Consider the following 22924-nt stretch of genomic DNA (forward strand, 5'->3'; position numbering starts at 1 on the left):
GCCAAGTAAACATTCCTCGACTGAAACGTGTTGGATTCCATTCAAATACTTTGATCAACATTTTTGTGCATTAGCTATTATATAATAATATATTTAAGTAAATATATATGTGCACAACAACAACAACAGTTTATTACATACATAATTTACATGGATTATAATAATATAAAGAGATATATATATATAATATGTTATATTTGTGCGGATTACAATATGATACATAGTGTTTAATAATTTTTATATAATTTATAGTTTAGATAACTCTCACGGCTGACGCATTAGATATTTTGTTAGTTATGTATATATATATTATATATGCTTTGTAATTCCATTTGCTCGATTACAGTGCAAAACATAAGTGTTGAGGTTATCTTTGTTGTGGTAATTTGTTTTGTCCAGCAATTTACATACTTAAATTGTATAATTAATAAATTACTACTATTGGTTTTTCTTCAATTTAATTTCTTTTTTGTTATCAAAAACTGTCTATTGTTTTGGTTTTGGTTTTGGTATTCTGTTTCACTGTTGCTCTATAGGTTCTACTATATTGGTTCTATATAATTATTTTACTTTTTTCTTATGAGATATGCCGATACGCCTCTCAGATATTTGTTCTAGCTGCTTGTCGCGAGCTCTTCCAGGGTCTTGGTAATCGAATAATACCTCAAGCCAAAACATATTTCCAGACGCGATTCGTCTGGTGATTGGTGCCCGTCTCCGTCACATAGAGCGCCGATCCATTCACGCTGACGGCTATCGAGTGAGGATTCTTGAACTCGCCCCAATGCCCAATAATTGTCTCGGAACGTGGATCTATGGTGAAGCCACGTACAGGTAGCATCGAGGTGGGCCCATTCACAGCAAAGACAATGTCGCCATAGCCACTGACACCAAAGACTCGACCCAGATCCGGTTCCTGAATGGTGGCTGCCGGTTGACCCTCACCATGCGATGACTTAAGGCCAGCTCTGTAATTATTTCAAATGGTTAGTTCATATTTAAGTTTATGTTTCGTTTTATATCATTCTATCTTCTTGATTTGGTTTTCTTTTCTATAGTTTCCATTTATTTTCTCTCGTCGTTCTTCTACTCTGGACTGCTCACAACTTCCCAGTTCTTAATTCTTAATTCCCACTCAAAAAACTCTGCTTTTCTCACTTCTCACTTTTCTGTTTCTCTAATCAGTTCGAACTTCTCTTACTTGGGGCACACAACACGCATATTCTCACGATCCGCAATGCACAGTAAGTCCAGGTGTTCCAATAGGGTAATTGCATGTGGCACCTGCAACGAGAGGAATTCTGCAAGCATTTGCAATATTAAAATATTTCTCCATGAAGATTATTAAGTATACGCACCAGGTGGCTGCGGAATGCTGCGCAGTAGTTTGCCAGCTGCATTGAATTTGAGTATGCGACTATTACAGTAGCCATCCGCTATAAAGAACTGCCAAAAATAGATAGAATTAGTATAGAATTACATTACATACAAATTGTAGCTACCTCGCCTGTTGTGGCTACGGCTATAGAAGTGGGCTTGCACAGGTGCTTGACAGATGAACCGGGTCGGAAGCGCTTGCCTATGACAAGCTGCGGCTTGCTCTCAAAGGGTCGGAACTACAACCAATAGATATGTACAAATATAGTATGTTATACAGTCCATTATAGCCTACCCAGCCTACCTTGAAAGCTTGATGCATGGCCACATCGGTTATCCAGTAATTTCCATGTCCATCTATAGTCATACCGTGTGGCATATAAAACATTTCCGAGCCCCAACCAGTTTTAATGGCGCCCGTCTTTGGATCCAACACATAAATAGTTTTCTCCTTAATGGGTCCATACTCAATCAGGTAGTAGATGTTGCTCTCATTGAAAGTGCTGAAAAATAAAAGAGAATGTGAATATGTGTGTCACAAACACTTGTTAGTGGACAGCTGGTGACCTACTTAACATCCCAATAGCGGTCAGCGCGATGAAAAATCACAGGATTGCCTTCTGGGTCTACAGAAACTGCTGTGACTTGGCCAAAACTGTGCTGATCTGTGGGCCAATTCTCAACAAGCACGGGAACGGGCACACTAGCTGCAGGTATGGGCACATTGTCATAGCTGCGTTGATTCTGCAGCGCCACTTCATCGCCCGCCAAAGGCAACGGTTTGGCCTACAAAAGTGATGTAGAGGACGATAGAGACAGGAAGAAAAAGAGTAAAAAACGAAATTGAAATATAAAAGAGTTGCAGCTTACCTCCATGCGTCGCTTGATGAGCTCCCTGACCTCATCAAAGAAACGTTCATTGAGGTTTAAGGCAGCTTCTGGCAGGTGGTTGCCCCCCATTGCAGATATTTCGGCCAAACCAAGCGCCAGCAGCGCTATCCAAAAATATTCTCGCATTCTGTGAGATCTTGACGTATATTTACTAATTTTCTATTTTGTTTTTATAAAACTTCGAACTGCACTGATGCCCGTTTATTTTCACACAATTTTCTAAGGCTTTGACTGCCTTAACATCTGTTGGAGTTGTCTATATGTTGAGCTGGCAATAACTGAAATCACTCGGGGCTAGCACACGCACAGCACCTACGCTTTTCGCTTTCATTGCAAACGCATGCGCCTCGCCTGTACCGTGGTTCGCATATGCTAAAACCAGGTGCAGTTCATATGACGACCAGTGTCGTTAACAGCTTGTGTCACGGTGGCACGAATACAGCCTCAAGCGTGTTGATTGAACAACGTTTTATTGATTTTCCAATTGGCCAAAAAAATTGAGCGCCAAAAGTTAGGCAACAGCAAAAATAGCCGCTTAATGCAAATGTTCGATAATTTTATTGTTGTACACAAATCGATAACACAAGATCCCATAAAGAACAAACTCACACAGACAGGCGTGCAAGTATGTATGTGCCCTAAGTATATGCGAGTGCCTAGAATATATCGATACTTAATACTGCGCAAATAGCTTTAGCTAATTGCCGATATTTAAATGCCGATAAATTCAGAAGTACAAATAAATTTGTTTTAATTTTTTGCTAATATTTGTAACCAATGAGTATGATGGCTTAGCTGCCATTTTAGAATATTTGTTGTAGGCCACTTATGAAATGGTTGCATACTATCAGCAGTCAGTGTAGCTGCCGTTGGTGCTGGTTTATGTTATTGTTATTGTTATTGTTGTTCTTGTTGCTGTTGTTGGTAATTTAACTGTGATGATATGTTTGACGTCACGCACTCAGCGCTCAACGGTGCCCAACGCTAGTTGAGTCCAAATATAACCGGTATCTGTCATAGAACAATACGCATTATAATAGCGTCCTGGCGAGCTGAAAAGATAGATTGCGCGATTACAAGTAATTCGCACTGATAAGATAAGTCTATAACACCTACCGGCAATAGGAATACTGTGGACACTTGCAGCGAAACAGATTTTGGAACTCCTCCTTGCACACCTCATTCCACCAGCAGGTGCGCTATAAATTAATAGGTAAATCCAAATGGACGTTTAATTTGCTTCAATTGATACCTCAGTCATGTAACCATGCACGCTCTGGTCGGCGTAGCGTTTGTTTGAGCTGTGCCCATCCTCATTGGCGTGCAGTGGAGTCAGCGCCACGAACAGCATCAGCATGACAAGCAGCCAACCACCATGTCCACCTTGTCCTCCATTTCCACCATGTCTAGGCAGGCTGAACGTCACGGACAGCGCCTACAAAGAGTACAAAACAGTAAAATAAAATACACACATAACTTGCAACCTTTATTTTGTCGCACCTCTTGCATCGCGTTGCGTTTCGTAATTGATGTTTTTGTTATGCTATTTTCGCCTCCTTTTCGCGTATCACATGACGCAGGAGCAGACACGCAGGCACAGATAACACTCACGCATACACAGACAGCCAGTTGCCCGCTGTTTTGGCTTTGGCCTACATTTGGGCGTCGCTCGGCTTCGATTCGGTTTCCCCATATTTCTCGCACACGCACAAATATATACACACACACACACACACACACACATATGCATGGACCAATATGGAGGCGGCTGATGGTGGTGCATACAAAAACAGGGTGTTGCTGTTTCATGTTTTATGAATGGAAAGAAAGAGAGAGAGAGAGAGAGAGCGAGAGAGAGAAAGAGAGAGAATAAAAGACGAAGTCAGAGACAGATAAAAAGACGAAAAACAAGATACAGTTTCAGAGAGGGAAGGAAAGAGGTAATCAGAGCGATGGGACAGACTGAGAGCAACCAAGCTAAAGAGATATTTAGAGATGAGGTAAGATATGTGAAGTCAGCGCTATGAAACTTTAAAAGAAGTCATATAAGAATGTATACGATGACAAGATTTATAGAAGGTTAGACTTAAAGATTTTAATGGAAGGGTAGAGAAATTGCCTTATTTAAACATAACATAACATAAAGCAACATATCAATTAAAATTCTCAATATTAATTTGGTATTTCTAAAGTAAGAAATCAACGACATTTTCTATACGTCACAGCGTTTGTCTAACAGACACAGCGTGACTCAGCAGCAGATGCCGAAAATAATCAGAAAAACTCATTTATTTACCAAAATATTTTAATGTGTGGAATCAAATGATTTTCAACAGGTTGAATAGGTACAATATTTCCTATCAAGCGCTTGTAAGGCCATATATAAGTAGCTTAACGTAGGTGTTTATTTCAATAGGAACAGCAAGAAATTAACATATATAAAACTTGCTTCTGGCAACTTCTAAGACTTTAAATTTTCTATAAAAAATGGTTTCGTGCGAAACATTCGAAAACATTTGGCCAAATGTTCGAGTACATTTCCTTCTATAAATATGCTAATAAAAGATTATACAAAATAATTGCATGCATCGTGGAGGCTTGTTTGAACAGCATTTTCCAAATGGTCTGTGGAACATTTAAGATGTGTATAGAAATTTCCATGCATAGGCGTCAATGCACGCGTCTTTCCCCAAAAAAACAAAACAAACCGACAAACAAGCAAAATCCAAACAAATATATTAAGTATGCGCAGCAGACTACCCTGTAAGAAGAAGGTAGAATAAATTCGTATAAATATAAAATAAAGCCTTCACGCAAATATTAAGGAAATTTTTTAAAAGCGATTTTTGTATAAGCAACATTTGAAACACAATGAATCAGTTATAAATATCAAGTATTCGACGCATAAGCCAGACGCTTTTAGATGTTGTTGAAGATATTTTTGAAACTTTAATTTGCCGAAGTTTGCATGCATCAGTCACTAACTATGCTACAAATTATTCAAATAGAGCTCACAATATATTTAATTTTAAGTATGTTTTAAGAGGAAAAACATTATTTTTTTAAAATTATTCATTATTTCATTATTTCAATTATTTCATTATTTTTTTTTTAAATAAGTTGTTTATTTTATTTTTTAACTAAACTATTTTTATTATTAAAATTACAAAATTAATTAAATTTAATTATTTATTTTGTATTTTAAAGTATATTATTTATTTATTTATCTAAGTAAAATATTAATTTCTTAAATTAAATTATTATTAGATATAGAAAAACTACAAATTCTTAAAAATTCTCTAACAGCCATTTACAGGGTATTTATATAGTTTATTTGTATAAGCAATATATTTGGGCAAACACGAGATATATATGGCACATACTCATAAATATATGTACATAAGTCTATATATATATAAAGTTAAATTCATGTGGATGACGCTTGGCTAAATTTAGATGGCAAATACATTTTCATATTTTTAGCACATAGAGAAGAAATGTAAACAGTTGAATGCGATGCTATAAAACTGAACAGATTTTTCGAAATGCTCCACAAAAAACCTGCAGCCGCGAAACGGAAAACACGAGAAAAATTCTATAATTCGTGACCAATTGGATTAATTAGCAAAGGTACGACAGGCAATCAAATTGATACACATAAAAGTATACTGAAAAAAAGAGAATGAAATCGTTTAGGATTATAACTGAACTAATTGAATGATGTGCATTAATTGCCATTAGCTTTTTATCTCTCTTTCCTGCTTCCAATAGATGTCCGTAGTACCTCTAATGTTTCGTGATTGGTGGGACGAGCTTGACTTTCCAATGCGCACCTCGCGCCTGCTGGATCAGCACTTTGGTCAGGGTCTAAAGCGTGATGATCTTTTGTCGTCCGTCTGGAACTCTCGTCCCACTGTGCTGCGCTCTGGCTATCTGCGTCCTTGGCAACGTTCCGTCAACAGTTTGCAAAAACAGGAATCGGGCTCCACTCTGAATATCGACAGCGAGAAGTTCGAAGTGATTCTCGACGTGCAACAGTTTTCGCCGAATGAGATCAAAGTGAAAGTTGCGGATAAATTTGTCATAGTCGAGGGCAAGCACGAGGAGAAACAGGACGAGCATGGCTTTGTATCCAGACAGTTCTCCAGACGCTATCAGCTGCCAGGTAGATTGGAATTGAATCTGTCTTCTTCTTCTTCATTATATTATATATATTGTTTATTGCAGCTGATGTCAATCCAGACACAGTCACCTCCTCGCTGTCTTCGGATGGTCTGCTGACCATTACGGCGCCCATGAAGACACTGCCACCGCCTTCCACGGAGCGCCTGGTGCAAATCACACAGACTGGACCCTCCTCCAAGGAGGATAATGCCAAGAAGGTCGAAACAACAACGCAATAAACGACACGGGCTATTCAACTGTTAGCTGTTATTGTTTAAAGAAGCCTTACGAGCAATTATCACGCCTTTTTTATACCAATGTGAGAACTAGAATAAGTTTATATGACTATAATATTGGAAGTCTTAAATATATATAGAATGAAAAATGAAATTAACTTTGCTAATTGTAAATCAGCTGAACAAAAGTTTGAAATAAACAATTATATTTGATATTAAAAAAAAAAAACATTTTTTAGGAAGATGTTAAAAATATATCTTAAATCAATTTTATAAAAGATAAAATTTCTTATATCTTCTTTTTACATTTAGATGGAAAAGAAAGTATATGGAATTAAATGTGATTCAAAGTAGGCTTGATATTTGTCATCATAATCAATTATAAATAATTAGCAACGTAATGAAAATTAATGGAAAGTTAAGGAAAGGTTCTACATATAGCTTGTGGCCAAATGTTAGGGCAATGAAGTTGTCTTGGGGAGAGAGCATAATAATAGCATCAAGATATATGAATTTCTCTGCCTTTCAAGGTTTATTTTGACATTTAAGCAAAAAGAGGAAGCTAGCCAAAATCTGAAATATTTAAAGTTTGAGAGTTTTTATTTTTTGTGGTATTCAAACAAAAATCAATTTTAATTGGCGATTTTTAGCGATGGTCGAGAAATAGGAGGAGTATCGAAAAATAATGATAAGCTCGAGCTCAACAATAAACATGGCTACGTGCACATGGACTGACAGATGGGCATGGCTATATCAACTCAGCACGGGGTCTGATCAAGGATATATATCCATCAATTATTCATATTCTTCATCTGCCTTAAAAATTGATATAAATGCATTTCGACTCAGACAGACATATGAATTGAAGCATATGGAAAGCTTAACTTACAGGCAGAAATTGCAATGTTTTTTACTTATAAATAATATAAAATATAAATAGACATATTATAATAAATTTGTATATTTTAATACAAATATATTTATATTATAATAATATAATATATAAATATAAAAATCTAAAAGTAATTCAAATAAAATATTCAACTTTGTAGCTTCATCGAAAATCGCGAACTGTTCGTCCCAACCCCGTATATAATATAATTCTTACATTCCAACTAAATCAGATCTATTGCTAATTGCATCAGCCTTTTCAAGAGCTATCTATAGCTCTTGCACTCTCACGTTGGATACCACACAAAACTTATTCACGCAGATATTTAAATTTATTCGAAATTATCATCCGTAAAAAAACTATTAAACAAAACGTAAAACTGTAAAATCGAGCATATATGAAGTTATAATGTGTTATTTGTTATTTCTTTGTTGTATCTTGCGCCTTGCTGTCTGTTTTAGTCTTAAGGTTCTTCAGTTGCTCCTTTTGCTGAAATAGAAGATGTGCAGATAAATGAATATATGTATATATAGATATAGATATAGATATATCTGTATGTTGTGCTTTACGCGAACTCTTCAAGCCACTCTCGCCTGTATATATATATACTATATAGTGTTTATTTTTAAGTACTGACCTGTTTGTAGAAGAACTCCTCCTCGCGAGCAGCTTCCATCTTGCCAAATGAACCACCAGCATCGCGTATAGAGCCACCGGCCCCACCACCTTTGCCCGCACCACAGCCAAGCTCACCCACATGCGACATGTTTAAGTGTCTAATAAACAAATAAATATAATTGTACATAGTATACAGACTTCGTAACAGACATAGAGAGAGAGAGAGAAAGAGAGCGCCTTATGCAATCTCGATCCTCTTATGGAACTTACTGAATTTGTTTTGGATACAGATGTTGACTGATGCGGCGCAGTGTTAACATATTGGTTATATACCGGCAGCTAATTTAGTATATGACTTATATGTATATATGTTTTTTTGCATATATATATATATATCTGTATATACAAGTGTTTGGATGATAATATACGATGAGTGCTTGTTGGTCTTTATTTCATGCTGTTATGAAAAACTCAGCTGCTTTTGCATTGTCCACTCGGATTGGATTGGGCTTTATTCGCGGGCCCTGCCAACTTGTGTTAAGACTTCCGAATTAGAGGAGGGAAAAGTTTGAATAAAGAATATTTTAGAGCACTTGAACGCGGTTCGCATACGAAATAACAACGAATGGCGTCCAAAGCAGTTGAAAATGTTTTTAATTTTTCTTTTTTTAAGCATTTTTTGGATTTACCAAATACTGTGCTTAAGATTCTTCCTCTTCCGCGGGCTCTTCCTTACCACGATTGTGCAAGACCTTTAAGCACTCGGTACTCTAGAGAGGAGGAAATACAGATATAGATATTGATATATATTAATGATATTTGGCCAATAGTTGTACCTCATTCATAAAGAATGCTTCTTCATGTATATCTTTATATTTGTTAATACAAGTCGTATTATAAAGTGCAGCGTGATCTAATGTACGTTGATACTCCTCGTATTTGCGCATATAGTCGGCTGTCTTTGAGGATTCAATGTGTTTGCGTATATTGGACATTAATCCGTGATTGATTGAGGTAAAGTATTCTTCTTCCTTGATACCACCTTGCAGCTTACCCAGGCCTCCTCCTAACAGAAATACATTTGAAGGTAGACTGCTCTTCGAGTAACGTCTGGAGTAGGGCTGTGTTAGCTTCATTGGATCATGGCCAGAATTTTGGAACTTACGCGTAATTTGGAATTGAGGCTCGTGTGCGTAGAAACAAACCAGCGGGAAACATTGTTGCGTCTTTCTTTTAATAATTATATATATATGTACGTATATATATATACATATATATAAAATATATATATATATATAGATATATATATATTTGAGTGCTTGATACGATTATAAAAACTTTCTGAATTGTTAACAAATGCTAAAGGCATCTAAATTTACTGTCAGAGAAGGTAGATCAAAATAAAAAATTTTGTAAAATGAAAGTAGCAATAAAAAAAAACAACATCACAGAACTCCGCGAAAACTACATCCCGATATCGGTAAGTCCTATCTCAACTAAATCGATCATTATTGCTGTTGATTACATATATTAGTAATCAACAAATAATAATATTTATCTATATACATGTACGCATGTATATACATATATATGTATATATATATATATGTATTTATATATATGTGTGTATATATATTTATGCATCATATATCATACATATATATACAAAAATTCTTAAATGCGTCCATTCACCAAAGACATCCAACCAGTGGTAATCAAAGGAAGACGTAAGTCGAAACTGGAGGCGCCCAAATCAAAATCAGCGGCTGCGCTCGTCAAACGCAAGAACCGCAATGCCCGTCGAAAGAGCCACTATCAACATCATCACAATAGCAACAACAACAGCAACAACAGCAGCAATAACAGCAGCTGCAATAGCAACAACAACAGCAGCAGCAACCACAACAACGATGATAATGATGATTATGACAACAGTGGTGGGTATTATGACGATGATCTGGTCAAGGAGCCGTGCCAATTTGTGCCCGTGCGCCGGAAGCCGCTTGGTGAGTATATGAATTTGGAGGGGCCACAAATAACAGCAACGGCAGCGGCGGCGGCGGCGGCAGCAGCAGCGGCGGTAACAGCAGCAGTGGGAGCAACAACAATAACAACAACAATTACAGCAACGTCATCGTCATCATTGCCATCGGCGGCTTTGCAGGGCATGCGAATGAGCTATGCAGCAGCCGTACAAACTGGATTGGGAGTAAAAGTTATGATATCGCCGCGTCTTAAAAAATGTAATAATAAGCCTGGCAACAAGGGTCAAAAGGCCAATAATAATCATCATAATAACAATAATAATCATAATAATAGTAAGATAACCGCTGACACAAAGTTTCGGATATTTGATGAGCAACCAAATAAGCCGCATATTGTCCGAGTCGACCCAAAGGTGTTTCGTACTGATGTTGAGGCTATGAAAGCAACTGCACGATTGAAGACATCCAAAACGAAGAAGCCAACGACCGCCACAGGGGCAGCATCAGCAGCAACTTCAACAAGAATTTTCACATTAAAAACAAGCGAGCTAACAACTAGCCCAAAAGCTGAACCCGAAGATGCTGATATTAAAGCACTGGAATTGAAATTCAAAAGACTGGCATGCAATGCAGCTGGCACCGCTGCAGTTGCGGCAAACATGATGCAAACGGCGAGAAATTTGAATTCAATTCAAGGCAATTCATTAACAGCATCAAATGGGAGCCAAGGTCAAAACCAGAGCCAAGGCACAGCAATCAAGCAGCATCATCAACAACAGCAACATCAGCACAACGATAACAATGTGAAATCGCCGGCATTTGTGGATTCGATCAGTTATTTAAGCTTTCATCAGGAACGCTTACAGCGGATAGTAAATAATCAAAGCATTTGCGTCATTTGCTTACAATCACCAGAAACAATGAAGGTACCACAGTTTGAGGACAGGCATTTTAAATATCTCGAGGAAGCTGCACTTTTGGCACAAAATCGCACCATGCTACGCTTATGGCTGAACGCTGATCAACTGATATGCTAGTAAACATTTTTCAGACAGATAAATTTTTAAAGTTATATTAGTTATATTGTGTGTTCTAAGTTATGCCTGTTGACTTAAAACAAAATTGAAATGCAACGGCCAACAATAAACTTGGCCTGCCCGTGCAATGGCCGATAAAATAGTATTTTTTTGTTACCTCCAAATATCCCATGCAAAAATACCATATATATATATCGATATATTATTAGTAATCTCTATATGTATATGTATTAATTTATGTGTAACATGGGCTGGTCACATTGTATTTAGGTTGATTATTTTCCTTATTTTGCGTGTGTAAAAATGTTGTGTTGTGAAAAGCGCAATTTTATGGCAATGTCTATATAGTTTGTCAACCAGCTAGTGGCTAATGTGCATGCCAATAATGTTAACCGTTTGACGGCATTATTGCAACTGCATGGCAGCGCCTGTCTAGCCAAACAGCAGCCCCAGCACAAACTGAAGGCGTGTGAACGAAGCGAGCGAGCGTTTCAGCGCAGAGTGGAGCGGTGTGTGTGGAGTGAGGAGTGAGGAGTGGAGCGGAGCGCAGCGCGTTTTCTGTGTGTTTTGTGTGTGTATATAATGGACAAGTTAAAAAACAACAACAAAGAACATGCAGTTATTGCATCAATTGAGTGCTCCTATACCAACGCTGCTGACACCGATGTCGATGTGGAAAGCAATAAGAGCACGCCCACACCATATTTTACGCCCCTCGAATATTTACAGACCTCCTTTGAGTTCCCATCGCCAACAACTCCAGCCGCAGCAGCGACATCTGATGTATGCGATGAGGAGCCACTGTATACACCGAAACAGTTTACAATTTGCAATCCTAAGCAGCAGCAACAGCAACAGCAGCAGCATTCAACACAATTACCGCAATCGCCGACGACGCTAAATCGTAAATTTAAGCGATTTTCTTCATACGATCGGCGTTCATGTTCGCCGCAGGACGCAGGTCGTATATTTGCCAACAAGGAAAATACGATACCAAAAAAATGCAGCACCGATAACGATCACGATAGTTTGTATTTATCGAAAAGCGAACATAACTCACCCACAATCCTTTTTAGAGATGACAGCTCAACGACGACAACAACAACTACAACATCAACAGCAACAACAACACCAAATCTCCTTAACGACTCGAGCCGCCTTAGCTACTCACCCAAATTGCTCGCCTCCATAAATAATTTGAATTTGAATCATTCGTTAAGCGGCTCACCGCTTAACATCATTAATTCGGCTGGCTATAAAAATGGGAATTTCTTTCGCTTTCCCGAAATCGATCATGTGGTGCAGGATATGGTGGCAGTGCAGACGCCACCGATTGCTGCCCTGGCAACCGAAGAACCTGACAATCAGCAACAGCAGCAAGCAAAGCAAGCTGTCACAGCGGAAACGGGTCGACGCAATCGCAAGAATAAAAACAATCTCACGATACGCATCACAGATGTGCAGTTGGCCAAGCCGTTATCGCCATCCAAGCCAAAGACGCCCACGATTAAGAGCACAAAGGAGAAGGCACGCTCTTTGGACTCCGCTGCCAACGAGACGGAGCTGTCGATTGTGGTGCATCCCATCAATGAATCTCATCCCATGCCGGGCAGCAGCGGTGGGCATGGACATGGACATGCCATGAATCAAAGCAATATGTTGATGCAGCCAACTGCTTCCAGTTTGCACTCCACTTCACTCTCACGTCTAGATACACAACAGTCGCTGCAGAATCGACGCACCACGCGTCGCAAATCGCCGGGCTTAAACAACAGCGATTGGCAAATGTATCATCGCAAACATAATCCATATCAGAGCTCGTTAGATGCGGATGAACTAAAGTCGGCTTCGAGTGTGGACAGCAGCAGCAACAACAGCGGCAAATTTACGCTTGGGGCCACTCTGGCACCACGCAGCGCACACAAATTGAATCCCATGCTGCACTCATCAAGCACCAATTTGAAAACGCTGCCTGAGTGCTTGACCTTAGTGGAGTTTACACCCTGTACAGCAGCTGTAGAATCGCCTTTTAAGCAAAAGTCTATGGATTTACCTGGCAAGAGTATAGCCCATGGCTCGATGAATCTTTTACAACGTCGTGGCTCGAATCACAGTCTCACATTGAATCTGCACAGCTCTTGTGGTAATTTAATGAACAGTGGCTTCAGTGTCTCGAATTATAGCTTGGGCTCTGTCAGCAACTCCAAGTCTAGCTGCAATCTGGAACAGCAGCAGCCGCACAATCAGCAGCAGCAACAGCCGCTTAATCAATTAACTGTCGCTGCAGGCAGCGGCCAGGGTACGCGTCAGGGCTTGTTTCGGCGACGTGGATCAAATCACAGTATAACCTTACAGAATCACACAACCAACTCGTGCGGAGAGCTCAACTCCATGGCCAGTCAGACGACGCCCAAGCGTGGCTTGCTCGAGCGACGGGGCAGCAATCAAAGTCTTACGCTTAATATGAGCGGTCAGCTGAGTGTAGCAGGTGGAGGAGGAACTCTGGATCAAACGCAGCCCAAGTTAACTGTGTGCAGCTGTGGTGCAGCCAATGCCGCTCAAGCGACGCATCAGCGCAAGTTTTTCAGCACCGAGAATTTGAATAGCAATCGTAGTGGCAATAACTCACAGTATTTAGATTTCAAGCAGCCGCTTTGCTTTGGTTCGGCCTCCGATTTGCAGCCCAGCGAGCAGTCGAAGAACAAATCGCCCATAGGAAATGACGAGTCGGGCGTTGTGCTTTGCAGCTGTGCAGCTGGTGGTGGCGGAGGAGGCGTCATACGGAATATAATGACACGTCCTCTCTCACCACAAACGACGAGCGAGGAGTTCAAAATCTATTTGGCCAGCATACAGATGCTGCAGAGTGCCTCGAATCCGCTCAATCAGTACGATCTGATCAAGCTGAATCATGTGTTCGATCACAGCTATAAAGTGAATTTGGAGCAGCCGCCGGTGTTGGTGCTTGGACGTGAAGGCGGCACGCCCACAAATCAAGTGCCGCCCACATCCGAAGATAGCGAACTCCTGAACATGTATCAAACGGTAGTCAAACGAATTGTAACACCCTTACCACATCTGGAGGATGATGAACAGAAGCGTATATTTCGTGATTTGCATAAGGAATTTTGGGATTTACCATTGAATCATCAGGAAAAGCCCATGGTATTAGGTTCGCAGACAAAGAATCGCTACAAAACGATTCTGCCCAATGAACAATCGCGAGTTATACTCGAGAGTGAGACGACGGAGCTGCTCAATTTGCAGAGCTGCTGCCTGTTGCAGCCACAAACTGCAAAAAACGAGGAGCTGATGAGCAAAACAACGCTGCTGGCCAACGAGGATTTGCCCTACATCAATGCCAATTACATCAAGGTAGGAGAGAGTGGAAATATAGAGTCAGTCACATGTTAACTTAATAATCATAATTTAATTTCAGGGCCCGGACTATGTGTCCAAATGCTACGTGGCCACGCAGGGACCTCTGCCGAATACTATTTTCGAGTTTTGGCTCATGATCTATCAGAATACACAGCGTTATATACGACGTTGCATGGATGGAGGCAGCAGTCCGCATGTAGATAGAACTCACATCTTGCAGCAATATTATCAAAAGATCGTTATGCTAACAAATTTTACGGAGTGCAATCGACAGAAGTGTGCCATCTATTTTCCAATTGAGCTGAACGAGATCTTTGCGGTGGCCGCCAAGGGAGAAGTGTTTGAGCTAAGCGCGCTGGCACGCGACTATTTTGAGCCGTATCTGATGTCAATGCAAGAGAGCGACGAGTCAGGATCTAATCTCGGTAGTGCACTGCAGCCGGAACGGGAGCAGCTCAACAGTCGCTGGCACATAGCCATCGATTCACAGAAGGTGACGCTAAGCGAATCTCTGCGTCGCTCACTGCCCGCTAATGGCAGTTTCTTTTTGGCCAAAAATGTGGGTATTGTGCGACGAAATGGCTATTCCGTGCGCAAGCTAATCCTGCTCTACTGCATCAACGTGCCGGACAGTGTGGGCTTGCTGGAGTATTATTTGCAAAAGATTTGCTGCTATCATTACTGGTATCCCGATTGGCCCGATCATCATTCGCCGAGGGACATTAACACCTTGCTGGACACCTGTTTGCATGTGTTGAATCTTGGCAAATGCGAGGCGGAATTTGATAATTACGATGATAAGCGTAGCACCCGGAATGCACATCTTAGCGCTCAACGCTTGGAGATCTACAAGCAGGACATCTTTAATGCGGTGCAACCGTTGCCAGTGATACATTGCTCGGCGGGCATTGGACGCACAGGTTGCTTCACGGCCATACTCAATGCAGTGCGTCAGCTGCGACAATCTTTGGCTTACTCCCTGACTGGGATGCTTACAAAAACGCTGACCATCAAGGATATGGAGTGCACACAGTATGGCAGCGACGAGGATAGTGAATCTAGCTTTAGCTGCAATACTCTACTGCATATACAGCATATTGTTGAGCAGCCGGATGCTGTTAGCTTCGATCAGCTGCCCAAGATGCCAGACATCTTTGTTGACATCTTGGGCATCGTTTGCAATTTACGGCTGCAACGCGGCGGCATGGTTCAGAACTCTGAACAATATGAGCTAATACATCGAGCCATTTGTCTCTATTTGAAGCGCACTTTGGCGCTGCGACGTTTTTAGATTAGTTACAAATTGATTACATATTTGATGACAATGTTTAACAACATGACGACGATGATGATGATTAAGATATAGTTGTAGATGATGATGATGATGATGATGATGAAGTTGAAGAAGAACAAAACACCAATTTACTATTTGTAAAAGAAACCTTTTTGTGAACCTTATTTAAAAAAAAGCAAAAAAAAAATGAAAAAAAAAATTAGTAAAAAAGAAGAAAACCAACAACAACAAACAACAAACGCGAATAACCATGGCTAAAAGAGTCTCGAACATTATATACTTATATACATTAAACAAGATAAGCAAAAGGAATATAGTTATATATAGCAGACTTGCAATGCGCCTGCTATATAAACTTATTATCTATTACTACACATTATTATGATTACGAATTATTATTATTATTATGAAGATGATTATTATAAATGTTTATTAAGTGTTTTTTGAATGTATGTGGTGTGCATGTATAATGTATGTACATAAGTGTAAATGTTTTTTCCATTTTTTTCGGTGTGAGCAACAAACAAAACAAATGAAAAACAAAACCCCTATGCTTAAAACAACAACAGCAAAAGAACAACAACAGCTACAAACTAAATTTAATTCAACTAATTAATTTCCTTACCTTACCTAACAAAACAACAGTAAGAAAACACACACACAACAACCAACAACAACAACTGTGAGTTGACAATCTTTTGTTGGGGGATACCGTGAAAAGCTCAAACCCTTTATCAAGTTGTTTCGAAGCTACACGCTTCGTTTCTAACTGACTAAAACACCAATTTTCACGGCATTTTCCCAACTGTCAGCTCGACAGTTGTTGATGTTGTTGTTTGCTACTTTAAGGGCCGAATCCATAGACACAGCTAGAGTTCTTTCATGACAAAAACAGAAGAAAATTATATTGAAAAGAAAAAAGAAAACAAAACAAAAAAATAATTGAAACTTGAAAACTTGTATTAATGTTTATGCAATGGAACTAGTCAAATAAAACTTAGAAACATTTTAAATGTAATTATAAATGTGTAAAAAAAAAGAAAGCGTTTTACTGGTTCTAACTGGGTTGAAGTACTATTATCTAGTTAAGTAAGAAGTATATCTGTACATATATAAATTTCTTGCTAAATTCTTTTGTTTTTATGTTGAAATATTGTAGTTTATAGCTCTATTTTATCTATTTCTTCATTTCATTAAATGTTTCTACAATCGTTACCATATATATATGTTGATTCCATGACTTCCAATATGATCAATGTATATTTTGGAATTGATCACAATTTATATTTAATTATAAATAACAATAATTTACTTATAGCTCCGACTGGTCTTCAAAAATTGACATATTTGATATATTTCTTCAGTTTCAGTATTTCGCTTCTAAATTTCTATACTTCATGCGTGTAAAATCAACCTCTTGTGCCCATTGACGGGTTAAAGCGTCAACAGCTGATTATGTTTGGCTGGCTAAAGTCCATTGCGAAACAACATATGTATTTTGAACGGGTAATTGCTTAAGATTAGACATTTTTCTGTTAACTAAGTTGAGCTAATAAGTATGTGGGGACTCATAACAGTCCGACGTGGACATTACACAGCCAGGTATTTCAGATTATACAGCAATAGTATGAAGGTAAGCGTGCAAAAGCTTTTAAAAATAAAATCAAATTGATTTGTTTTTCTACGATCCGCAGGTGAAAGTGTCTGTGAAGCAGGGTGTCCTGGTTGGACAACGGGAGCAGCTAGCGAATGGCTTTCAGTATGAGAGCTTTCTCGGTGTGCCCTATGCCCAACCACCTGTGGGTGAGCTACGTTTTCGGGTGAGTGCAGCAGTTGAGAATCTTTTTGATATTGACTAATAAATTAATCCATTTAGAGCCCTCTGCCACTGGACCGTTTCCCGGAACCGGAGCTGGATTGCAGCAAAGAAGGCAATGTCTCGCATCAGCGTGACCCATTTACCCTTGAAGTAGTTGGCTCCGAGAACTGTCTGTTCCTCAATGTCTATGTGCCCAAGAGCAAGTCACAGAAGCCGCTGCCCGTCATGGTCTGGATTCATGGTGGAGGTTTCTGGTTTGGCAATGGCAACAGGGATTAGTGAGTGGAACCTTCAAAGTTATATTTGAAGTTATCTATCTTACTCTCGTCTACAGCCACTTTCCTGCGCAGCTCATGCAAGAGGAGGTCATTGTGGTTACGTTGAACTATCGTCTTGGAGCCTTGGGATTTCTCAGCTTGCCCGAGGCGGGTATTTATGGCAACGCGGGTCTGAAGGATCAACGCTTAGCTCTGCAGTGGGTGCAAGATAACATTGCCAACTTCAATGGTGATCCACAGAATGTTACCCTCTTTGGAGAGAGTGCGGGTGGTGCTTCAGTGCATCTGCATACGTATGCCGCGCATGCCAATAAACTATTCCACAAGGCAATCATGCAGAGTGGAACATCCAACATGGATTGGGTGTTCCAAGATAATGCTTCATACAGGGCGCGACGTCTAGGCGAACTATTGGAGGGCAAGAATATAGATAAAGATACTCAGTTGCTGGAATTCTTGCAATCAGAGGCGGCGACCCCATTGGCGATGCTAGCGAGAACTTTGGATGTACTGACTCCGGAGGACCGTCGTCGACAACTGCCGCTCGCTTTTAAGCCCGTTATCGAAGATCCCAGTAGTCCGGATAGTTTCATAAGTACGCCGATTTTGGATCTAATGCATGAAAAGGAACGCTTGAGTGGCATGCCTCTCCTGATGGGCTATAACTCGGGGGAGGGCATATTCATGATTGTGCCTGCTAGACGTAAGCTGGAGCTTTACAATGAGGATTTGGCGCGTTTGGTACCGCGCAATCTGGTGGTCAAACCGGAGGCACCAGAAGCGTTGGAAGCGGCCGAAGATTTGCGTCAATTCTTCTTCAATGGACAGGATGTGACTGTTGAAAACCTGGTCGATATCTTCACTGATTATTTCTTTAACATCGATCTTCAGCATGCTGCTGAGATTCATGCCAACTGCCAGAGGAATTCTCCCCTCTATTTCTACCGCTTCGACTATGTGGGCGGACGGAATATATACAAAAGCATGTTCCAAGCGAATGATTTGCGCGGAGCTTCACACGGTGATGAACTGTTTTATCTATTCCAAATGTCGGAGAACGATGCTGCACTGGAGCCAGCGGATGCGGAAATGACAAAGCGTATGTGTCACATGTGGGCGAATTTTGCGAAGCATGGTAAACCGTCAGACAGCTGGACGCCAGTGCAAAGACAAAGGCGAAGCGCCAATGGAGAGCTGGAGCCCTTTCAATTGGACTACATGCTATTGGATCGGGAATGCAAAATGCAACGAAATCCAGACGGGGAGCGTATCGATTTCTGGCGCAGCATGTACAAAAGATATAGATCAAAATGCTATGCAGCATTAAGAGCTAAATTGTAACGGATATTTTGCATAACTATATGCATAAAACTTTGATATTGCCATTTTAAACTGCTCATCAGTGTATCGATATATTTGTAGTATTTTAACTCATAGTATATAATAACTTCGATAAATAACAATGCCTTCCATATATCGATATAATGAAGATCTATCAGCTGTTTATCTTTGAGTACAAAGATCAGTAATCAACATATTCAAAACTAAGTTGTAAATGTAAACTGATAAATTTTTATATACATAAAGACATACATGTGTGGTTGCAATAATGCGCAGTTTATTTGCCTTGCAACGTGGTTATGCAACCAATAACCTTCGATTTTACAGCAATGTGAAGGTAGGACAAAATAACCATTGTTGAACCATTTAAAAATCTATAATTCATTAATTTACCCACAGGTGAAGGTGCATGTGAGACAAGGCATTGTTGTTGGCACACATGCAAAGCTGCCCAATGGCGTAGAATACGAAAGTTTTTTGGGCGTGCCCTATGCAGAGCCACCCGTGGGAGAGCTTCGTTTTCGGGTGGGTGCATCAAAGCAAAACTATTGATCACCTACAACCATTTCACTTATAATAGAGCCCTGTGCTGCTGGAACGATTTAAAGAGCACGAGCTAGACTGCAGTAAGGAAGGTGATGTCTCGCATCAGCGGGATCCACTTAAGCAGCAAGTGATTGGTTCCGAAAACTGTCTGTTTCTCAATATTTATGCACCCAAGAGCAACTCACAGAAGCCGCTGCCCGTCATGGTCTGGATTCATGGTGGTGGCTTCTGGTTTGGTAGTGGCAATAGGGATTAGTGAGTGGAATTTTGCTTATTTTATTTAAAATATCTCTAACCGTAGCTTTACATTTACAGTCACTTTCCTGCACAGCTCATGCAAGAGGAGGTCATTGTGGTTACGTTGAACTATCGTCTTGGAGCCTTGGGATTTCTCAGCTTACCCGAGGCGGGTATTTATGGCAATGCGGGTCTGAAGGATCAGCGCTTAGCTCTGCAATGGGTGCAAGATAACATTGCCAACTTCAATGGTGATCCACAGAATGTTACACTTTTCGGAGAGAGCGCAGGCGCTTCTTCCGTTCATATGCACATGTACGGGCCGCATGCCAACAAGCTGTTCCATAAGGCCATCATGCAGAGCGGCACAGGAAATTCAGAGTGGGTACTCCAAGAAAATGGCCCCTTTAAGGCACGACGTCTAGGTGAACTGCTGCAGGGCAAGAATATAGAGACGGATTATAAATTGTTGGAATTTTTGCAATCGGAGGAGGCGACACCATTGGCGATGTTAGCGAAAACTTTGGACGTACTGACTGATGATGAGCGACGGCGCCATCTGCCGTTTTCCTTCAAGCCCGTGGTGGAGGATCCAAGGAGTCCAGATAGTATTCTAAACAAGCCATTCCTTGATCTCTTGCATGACAAGGAGAGATTGCCTGAAATCCCCGTCCTACTGGGTTACAATTCGGCAGAGGGAACAGTTCTGATAACGAATCCGAAGCAAAAGGTTGAGCTCTTTGATAAAGATATGGTACGCTTAGTGCCACGCAACCTGGTTGAGGATCCAGAGGCGCCTGAGGCGTTGGAAGCAGCAGAAGACATACGTCAATTTTATTTTAATGGAAAGTCGCCGACGATCGAATGCTTTGACAATTTGGTGGATTTGCTGGGCGATGTGCACTTTAATCTTGATCTACAGCACACAGCAGAGGTGCACGCAAGTTTCCAGAAGGTGCCATTCTACTTCTATCGCTTCGACTATGTAGGCGGTCGGAACATGTACAAAAAAGCCTTTCTGGCAGATAAACTCCGTGGAGCTTCGCACGCCGATGAACTTTCCTACCTATTCCAATGGTTTAATGATAATTCACTTTTAACTGCCGATGATGCTCAAATTTCGAAGCGTATGGGCCATATGTGGGCTAACTTCGCGAAATATGGTAAGCCAGCGGATAGCTGGACACCAGTTCAGAAGCAAAAGAGAGATGCTAATGGAACACTCGAGCCTTATCAATTAGATTATATGCAACTAGATCGAGAGTGTAAAATGCAGCGGAATCCGGATGGAGAGCGTATGGATTTCTGGCGTTACATGTACAAAAAATATAAGCCTCAATGTTATGAAGCGTTGATGGCCAAAATGTGAAAGATCTTATATATTCATTGTTAATTATTATTTTAAATGAAATTAATTTGATATTTATAAAATTTTAATTGTTATCGATATCAAAATACTCAAATCCAATCGTACAATATGTTGATAAAGATTTCAGATTTCGGAGCATTTCTAATTCGTTCTGGTAACTATAAGTTTTGAAAAGTTATCTTTAAGATGTAACTTGCCACTAAATAAGTGTCTGCGAACAATAAATTATTTCAAATAAAACTATTTCGATATTATATTAATTTCATTATTATCGATATTAGAAAATACTAAAATTCAGTCGTGCAATAGCGTAATACTAACATATATCGAGAGTGTAAATAAATAAAGTGATACCGATAGTTAGTGGTTGGTTATTCTTAGTCATGGGTGCATTGTTTGGGAAATCTAGTAAAAAGACAGCTCCAAGTCGCATTACAGACCATGACAAAGCCGTGTTGGTAAATGCAACTTATTTTTAAGATATCTGTTGTTTGTAATATGTATTAAGCATTTCATAAATTGTAGCAATTAAAGCAGCAACGGGATCGTCTGAAGCAGTATCAAAAACGCATCGAGCTACAGTTGGAAAATGACAGACTACTCGCCAAGAAGTGCCTGCAGCAGGGTAGAAAAGAGTAAGAAGCTTTAAGAAAACACACGAGAATCATTTGGTTAATCATTGTTCAAACATAACAATCATTTTAGTCGCGCGAAACTGCTGCTGCGCAAAAAGAAATACCAGGAAAGTTTGCTCACGAATGCGGACAAACAGCTGGAAAACTTGGAGAAATTGGCCGCAGATTTAGAATTCGCACAGGTGGAAATGAAGGTGTTGGATGGCTTGAAGCAGGGCAATGCTGCCCTGAAGAAGGTGCACGATATGCTGAACATAGACGAAGTGGAGCGCATAATGGACGAAACACGCGAAGGCATCGAAAAACAACAGGAAATAGATGCCATCCTAACAGACGTGTTGACCACCCAAGATGAGGAAGATGTGCTCGCCGAGCTTGATGCCCTGGAGGCTGAGGAGCAAAACATACAATTGCCCGAAGTGCCCAGTGACGAGCTGCCAGCCAAAGCTGTCGAGGAGATGGAAGAAGTGGAGGAACTAGACGATGATCAAGAGCCAGATCAGGAGAAAACTGCAACCAAAGCAAGCAAAGCAAAGGCAAAGAAGATATTAGTGGAGGCCTAAAAGCTTAATGCCATTTACTTTATTCAACTAACTAAGCTTAAACTTTTTGTATATGTATTTGTACATATAATCCATGTATGTCTCGAGGCGTATGTGCAACATATATATTTTTATATAAGAATATTGCAACCAATTTGTTAACACTAGCACTAAGAGCACACAACTTCTTCACGGTGACGATTTCATGCAGAAGAAGCTGCTGGAGAATTGTAGCACAAGTTCAGCAGTGACAGCTGCAGATGGAGGAGCAACAGACGAAAG

General features: G+C 40.1%; 10 protein-coding genes across 11 annotated transcripts; 6 read left to right on the top strand and 4 right to left on the bottom strand.

Moving 5' to 3' along the window:
* Nucleotides 1-203: 203 nt before the first annotated feature.
* Nucleotides 204-2567, bottom strand: LOC111593849 (peptidyl-alpha-hydroxyglycine alpha-amidating lyase 2). Its single transcript, XM_023306895.2, has 7 exons — nt 2248-2567; nt 1949-2163; nt 1682-1880; nt 1503-1616; nt 1359-1446; nt 1202-1301; nt 204-968 (listed from the first exon to the last, which is right to left on the bottom strand). Exons 1-7 carry the CDS (start codon nt 2392-2394, stop codon nt 665-667), a joined length of 1167 nt encoding a protein of 388 aa, XP_023162663.1. The 5' UTR covers nt 2395-2567; the 3' UTR covers nt 204-664.
* Nucleotides 2568-2820: 253 nt separating this feature from the next.
* Nucleotides 2821-3825, bottom strand: LOC111593891. Its single transcript, XM_023306958.2, has 4 exons — nt 3769-3825; nt 3521-3703; nt 3385-3467; nt 2821-3320 (listed from the first exon to the last, which is right to left on the bottom strand). The coding sequence occupies exons 1-4, from the start codon at nt 3775-3777 to the stop codon at nt 3230-3232; spliced, it is 366 nt and encodes a 121-aa protein (XP_023162726.2). The 5' UTR covers nt 3778-3825; the 3' UTR covers nt 2821-3229.
* Nucleotides 3826-5813: 1988 nt separating this feature from the next.
* Nucleotides 5814-6822, top strand: LOC111593805 (protein lethal(2)essential for life). Its single transcript, XM_023306830.2, has 3 exons — nt 5814-5898; nt 6040-6433; nt 6496-6822. The coding sequence occupies exons 2-3, from the start codon at nt 6040-6042 to the stop codon at nt 6669-6671; spliced, it is 570 nt and encodes a 189-aa protein (XP_023162598.1). The 5' UTR covers nt 5814-5898; the 3' UTR covers nt 6672-6822.
* A 913-nt stretch (nt 6823-7735) lies between these two features.
* LOC111593932 (ATPase inhibitor mai-2, mitochondrial) lies at nt 7736-8529 on the bottom strand. The gene is made up of 3 exons (XM_023307010.2): nt 8449-8529; nt 8198-8336; nt 7736-8049 (listed from the first exon to the last, which is right to left on the bottom strand). Exons 1-3 carry the CDS (start codon nt 8496-8498, stop codon nt 7981-7983), a joined length of 258 nt encoding a protein of 85 aa, XP_023162778.1. The 5' UTR covers nt 8499-8529; the 3' UTR covers nt 7736-7980.
* A 331-nt stretch (nt 8530-8860) lies between these two features.
* Nucleotides 8861-9444, bottom strand: LOC111593822. Its single transcript, XM_023306853.2, has 3 exons — nt 9344-9444; nt 9015-9288; nt 8861-8948 (listed from the first exon to the last, which is right to left on the bottom strand). Exons 1-3 carry the CDS (start codon nt 9394-9396, stop codon nt 8880-8882), a joined length of 396 nt encoding a protein of 131 aa, XP_023162621.1. The 5' UTR covers nt 9397-9444; the 3' UTR covers nt 8861-8879.
* Nucleotides 9445-9523: 79 nt separating this feature from the next.
* LOC111593950 (probable serine/threonine-protein kinase DDB_G0282963) lies at nt 9524-11217 on the top strand. Of its 2 annotated transcripts, none has more exons than XM_030225042.1 (2): nt 9524-9658; nt 9876-11217. In XM_030225042.1, the coding sequence occupies exon 2, from the start codon at nt 10193-10195 to the stop codon at nt 11198-11200; it is 1008 nt and encodes a 335-aa protein (XP_030080902.1). In that variant the 5' UTR covers nt 9524-9658; nt 9876-10192; the 3' UTR covers nt 11201-11217. The 2 variants fall into 2 exon arrangements, with proteins under 2 accessions (XP_030080902.1, XP_023162809.2); XM_023307041.2 differs by having other exon boundaries at nt 9888-11217.
* A 230-nt stretch (nt 11218-11447) lies between these two features.
* On the top strand, nt 11448-16410 carry LOC111593854. Its single transcript, XM_023306899.2, has 2 exons — nt 11448-14575; nt 14640-16410. Exons 1-2 carry the CDS (start codon nt 11783-11785, stop codon nt 15870-15872), a joined length of 4026 nt encoding a protein of 1341 aa, XP_023162667.2. The 5' UTR covers nt 11448-11782; the 3' UTR covers nt 15873-16410.
* Nucleotides 16411-17216: 806 nt separating this feature from the next.
* Nucleotides 17217-19443, top strand: LOC111593826 (acetylcholinesterase). The gene is made up of 4 exons (XM_023306859.2): nt 17217-17508; nt 17570-17695; nt 17752-17972; nt 18029-19443. Exons 1-4 carry the CDS (start codon nt 17434-17436, stop codon nt 19311-19313), a joined length of 1707 nt encoding a protein of 568 aa, XP_023162627.2. The 5' UTR covers nt 17217-17433; the 3' UTR covers nt 19314-19443.
* Nucleotides 19444-19473: 30 nt separating this feature from the next.
* On the top strand, nt 19474-21465 carry LOC111593825 (acetylcholinesterase-like). Its single transcript, XM_023306858.2, has 4 exons — nt 19474-19650; nt 19713-19838; nt 19894-20114; nt 20175-21465. The coding sequence occupies exons 1-4, from the start codon at nt 19582-19584 to the stop codon at nt 21463-21465; spliced, it is 1707 nt and encodes a 568-aa protein (XP_023162626.2). The 5' UTR covers nt 19474-19581.
* A 342-nt stretch (nt 21466-21807) lies between these two features.
* On the top strand, nt 21808-22817 carry LOC111593863 (charged multivesicular body protein 6-A). The gene is made up of 3 exons (XM_023306916.2): nt 21808-21923; nt 21991-22100; nt 22171-22817. Exons 1-3 carry the CDS (start codon nt 21849-21851, stop codon nt 22661-22663), a joined length of 678 nt encoding a protein of 225 aa, XP_023162684.1. The 5' UTR covers nt 21808-21848; the 3' UTR covers nt 22664-22817.
* The last annotated feature ends 107 nt before the right edge of the window (nt 22818-22924 follow it).

The sequence above is a fragment of the Drosophila hydei genome, unplaced genomic scaffold (genome assembly GCF_003285905.1).
Source record: "Drosophila hydei strain 15085-1641.00,03,60 unplaced genomic scaffold, DhydRS2 tig00008122-arrow-pilon, whole genome shotgun sequence".
NCBI classification, from domain to species: domain Eukaryota; kingdom Metazoa; phylum Arthropoda; class Insecta; order Diptera; family Drosophilidae; genus Drosophila; species Drosophila hydei.

Bases quoted from the DNA above. Each gene is read 5' to 3' on its own strand.
- LOC111593826 (XM_023306859.2), top strand. From the start codon at position 17,434: ATGTGGGGACTCATAACAGTCCGACGTGGACATTACACAGCCAGGTAT. The intron at 17,696-17,751 runs GTGAGTGCAGCA...TAATCCATTTAG, and splicing joins TGGGTGAGCTACGTTTTCGG to AGCCCTCTGCCACTGGACCG. The intron at 17,973-18,028 runs GTGAGTGGAACC...TCTCGTCTACAG, and splicing joins GGCAATGGCAACAGGGATTA to CCACTTTCCTGCGCAGCTCA.
- LOC111593825 (XM_023306858.2), top strand. From the start codon at position 19,582: ATGCGCAGTTTATTTGCCTTGCAACGTGGTTATGCAACCAATAACCTT. The intron at 19,651-19,712 runs GTAGGACAAAAT...ATTTACCCACAG, and splicing joins GATTTTACAGCAATGTGAAG to GTGAAGGTGCATGTGAGACA. The intron at 19,839-19,893 runs GTGGGTGCATCA...CACTTATAATAG, and splicing joins TGGGAGAGCTTCGTTTTCGG to AGCCCTGTGCTGCTGGAACG.
- LOC111593854 (XM_023306899.2), top strand. From the start codon at position 11,783: ATGGACAAGTTAAAAAACAACAACAAAGAACATGCAGTTATTGCATCA. The intron at 14,576-14,639 runs GTAGGAGAGAGT...ATTTAATTTCAG, and splicing joins TCAATGCCAATTACATCAAG to GGCCCGGACTATGTGTCCAA.
- LOC111593863 (XM_023306916.2), top strand. From the start codon at position 21,849: ATGGGTGCATTGTTTGGGAAATCTAGTAAAAAGACAGCTCCAAGTCGC. The intron at 21,924-21,990 runs GTAAATGCAACT...CATAAATTGTAG, and splicing joins ACCATGACAAAGCCGTGTTG to CAATTAAAGCAGCAACGGGA. The intron at 22,101-22,170 runs GTAAGAAGCTTT...CAATCATTTTAG, and splicing joins CTGCAGCAGGGTAGAAAAGA to TCGCGCGAAACTGCTGCTGC.
- LOC111593849 (XM_023306895.2), bottom strand. From the start codon at position 2,394: ATGCGAGAATATTTTTGGATAGCGCTGCTGGCGCTTGGTTTGGCCGAA. The intron at 1,447-1,502 runs GTAGCTACAATT...TATTTTTGGCAG, and splicing joins CCGTAGCCACAACAGGCGAG to TTCTTTATAGCGGATGGCTA. The intron at 1,302-1,358 runs GTGCGTATACTT...AAATGCTTGCAG, and splicing joins CAGCATTCCGCAGCCACCTG to AATTCCTCTCGTTGCAGGTG.
- LOC111593932 (XM_023307010.2), bottom strand. From the start codon at position 8,498: ATGTTAACACTGCGCCGCATCAGTCAACATCTGTATCCAAAACAAATT. The intron at 8,337-8,448 runs GTAAGTTCCATA...TTTGTTTATTAG, and splicing joins CTGTATCCAAAACAAATTCA to ACACTTAAACATGTCGCATG. The intron at 8,050-8,197 runs GTCAGTACTTAA...CTTCTATTTCAG, and splicing joins AGGAGTTCTTCTACAAACAG to CAAAAGGAGCAACTGAAGAA.
- LOC111593950 (XM_030225042.1), top strand. From the start codon at position 10,193: ATGAATTTGGAGGGGCCACAAATAACAGCAACGGCAGCGGCGGCGGCG.
- LOC111593805 (XM_023306830.2), top strand. From the start codon at position 6,040: ATGTCCGTAGTACCTCTAATGTTTCGTGATTGGTGGGACGAGCTTGAC. The intron at 6,434-6,495 runs GTAGATTGGAAT...TGTTTATTGCAG, and splicing joins CAGACGCTATCAGCTGCCAG to CTGATGTCAATCCAGACACA.
- LOC111593822 (XM_023306853.2), bottom strand. From the start codon at position 9,396: ATGTTTCCCGCTGGTTTGTTTCTACGCACACGAGCCTCAATTCCAAAT. The intron at 9,289-9,343 runs GTAAGTTCCAAA...GCCCTACTCCAG, and splicing joins GCCTCAATTCCAAATTACGC to ACGTTACTCGAAGAGCAGTC. The intron at 8,949-9,014 runs GTACAACTATTG...CCTCCTCTCTAG, and splicing joins AAGCATTCTTTATGAATGAG to AGTACCGAGTGCTTAAAGGT.
- LOC111593891 (XM_023306958.2), bottom strand. The intron at 3,468-3,520 runs GTATCAATTGAA...ATTAATTTATAG, and splicing joins TGCATGGTTACATGACTGAG to CGCACCTGCTGGTGGAATGA. The intron at 3,321-3,384 runs GTAGGTGTTATA...CTATCTTTTCAG, and splicing joins CCACAGTATTCCTATTGCCG to CTCGCCAGGACGCTATTATA.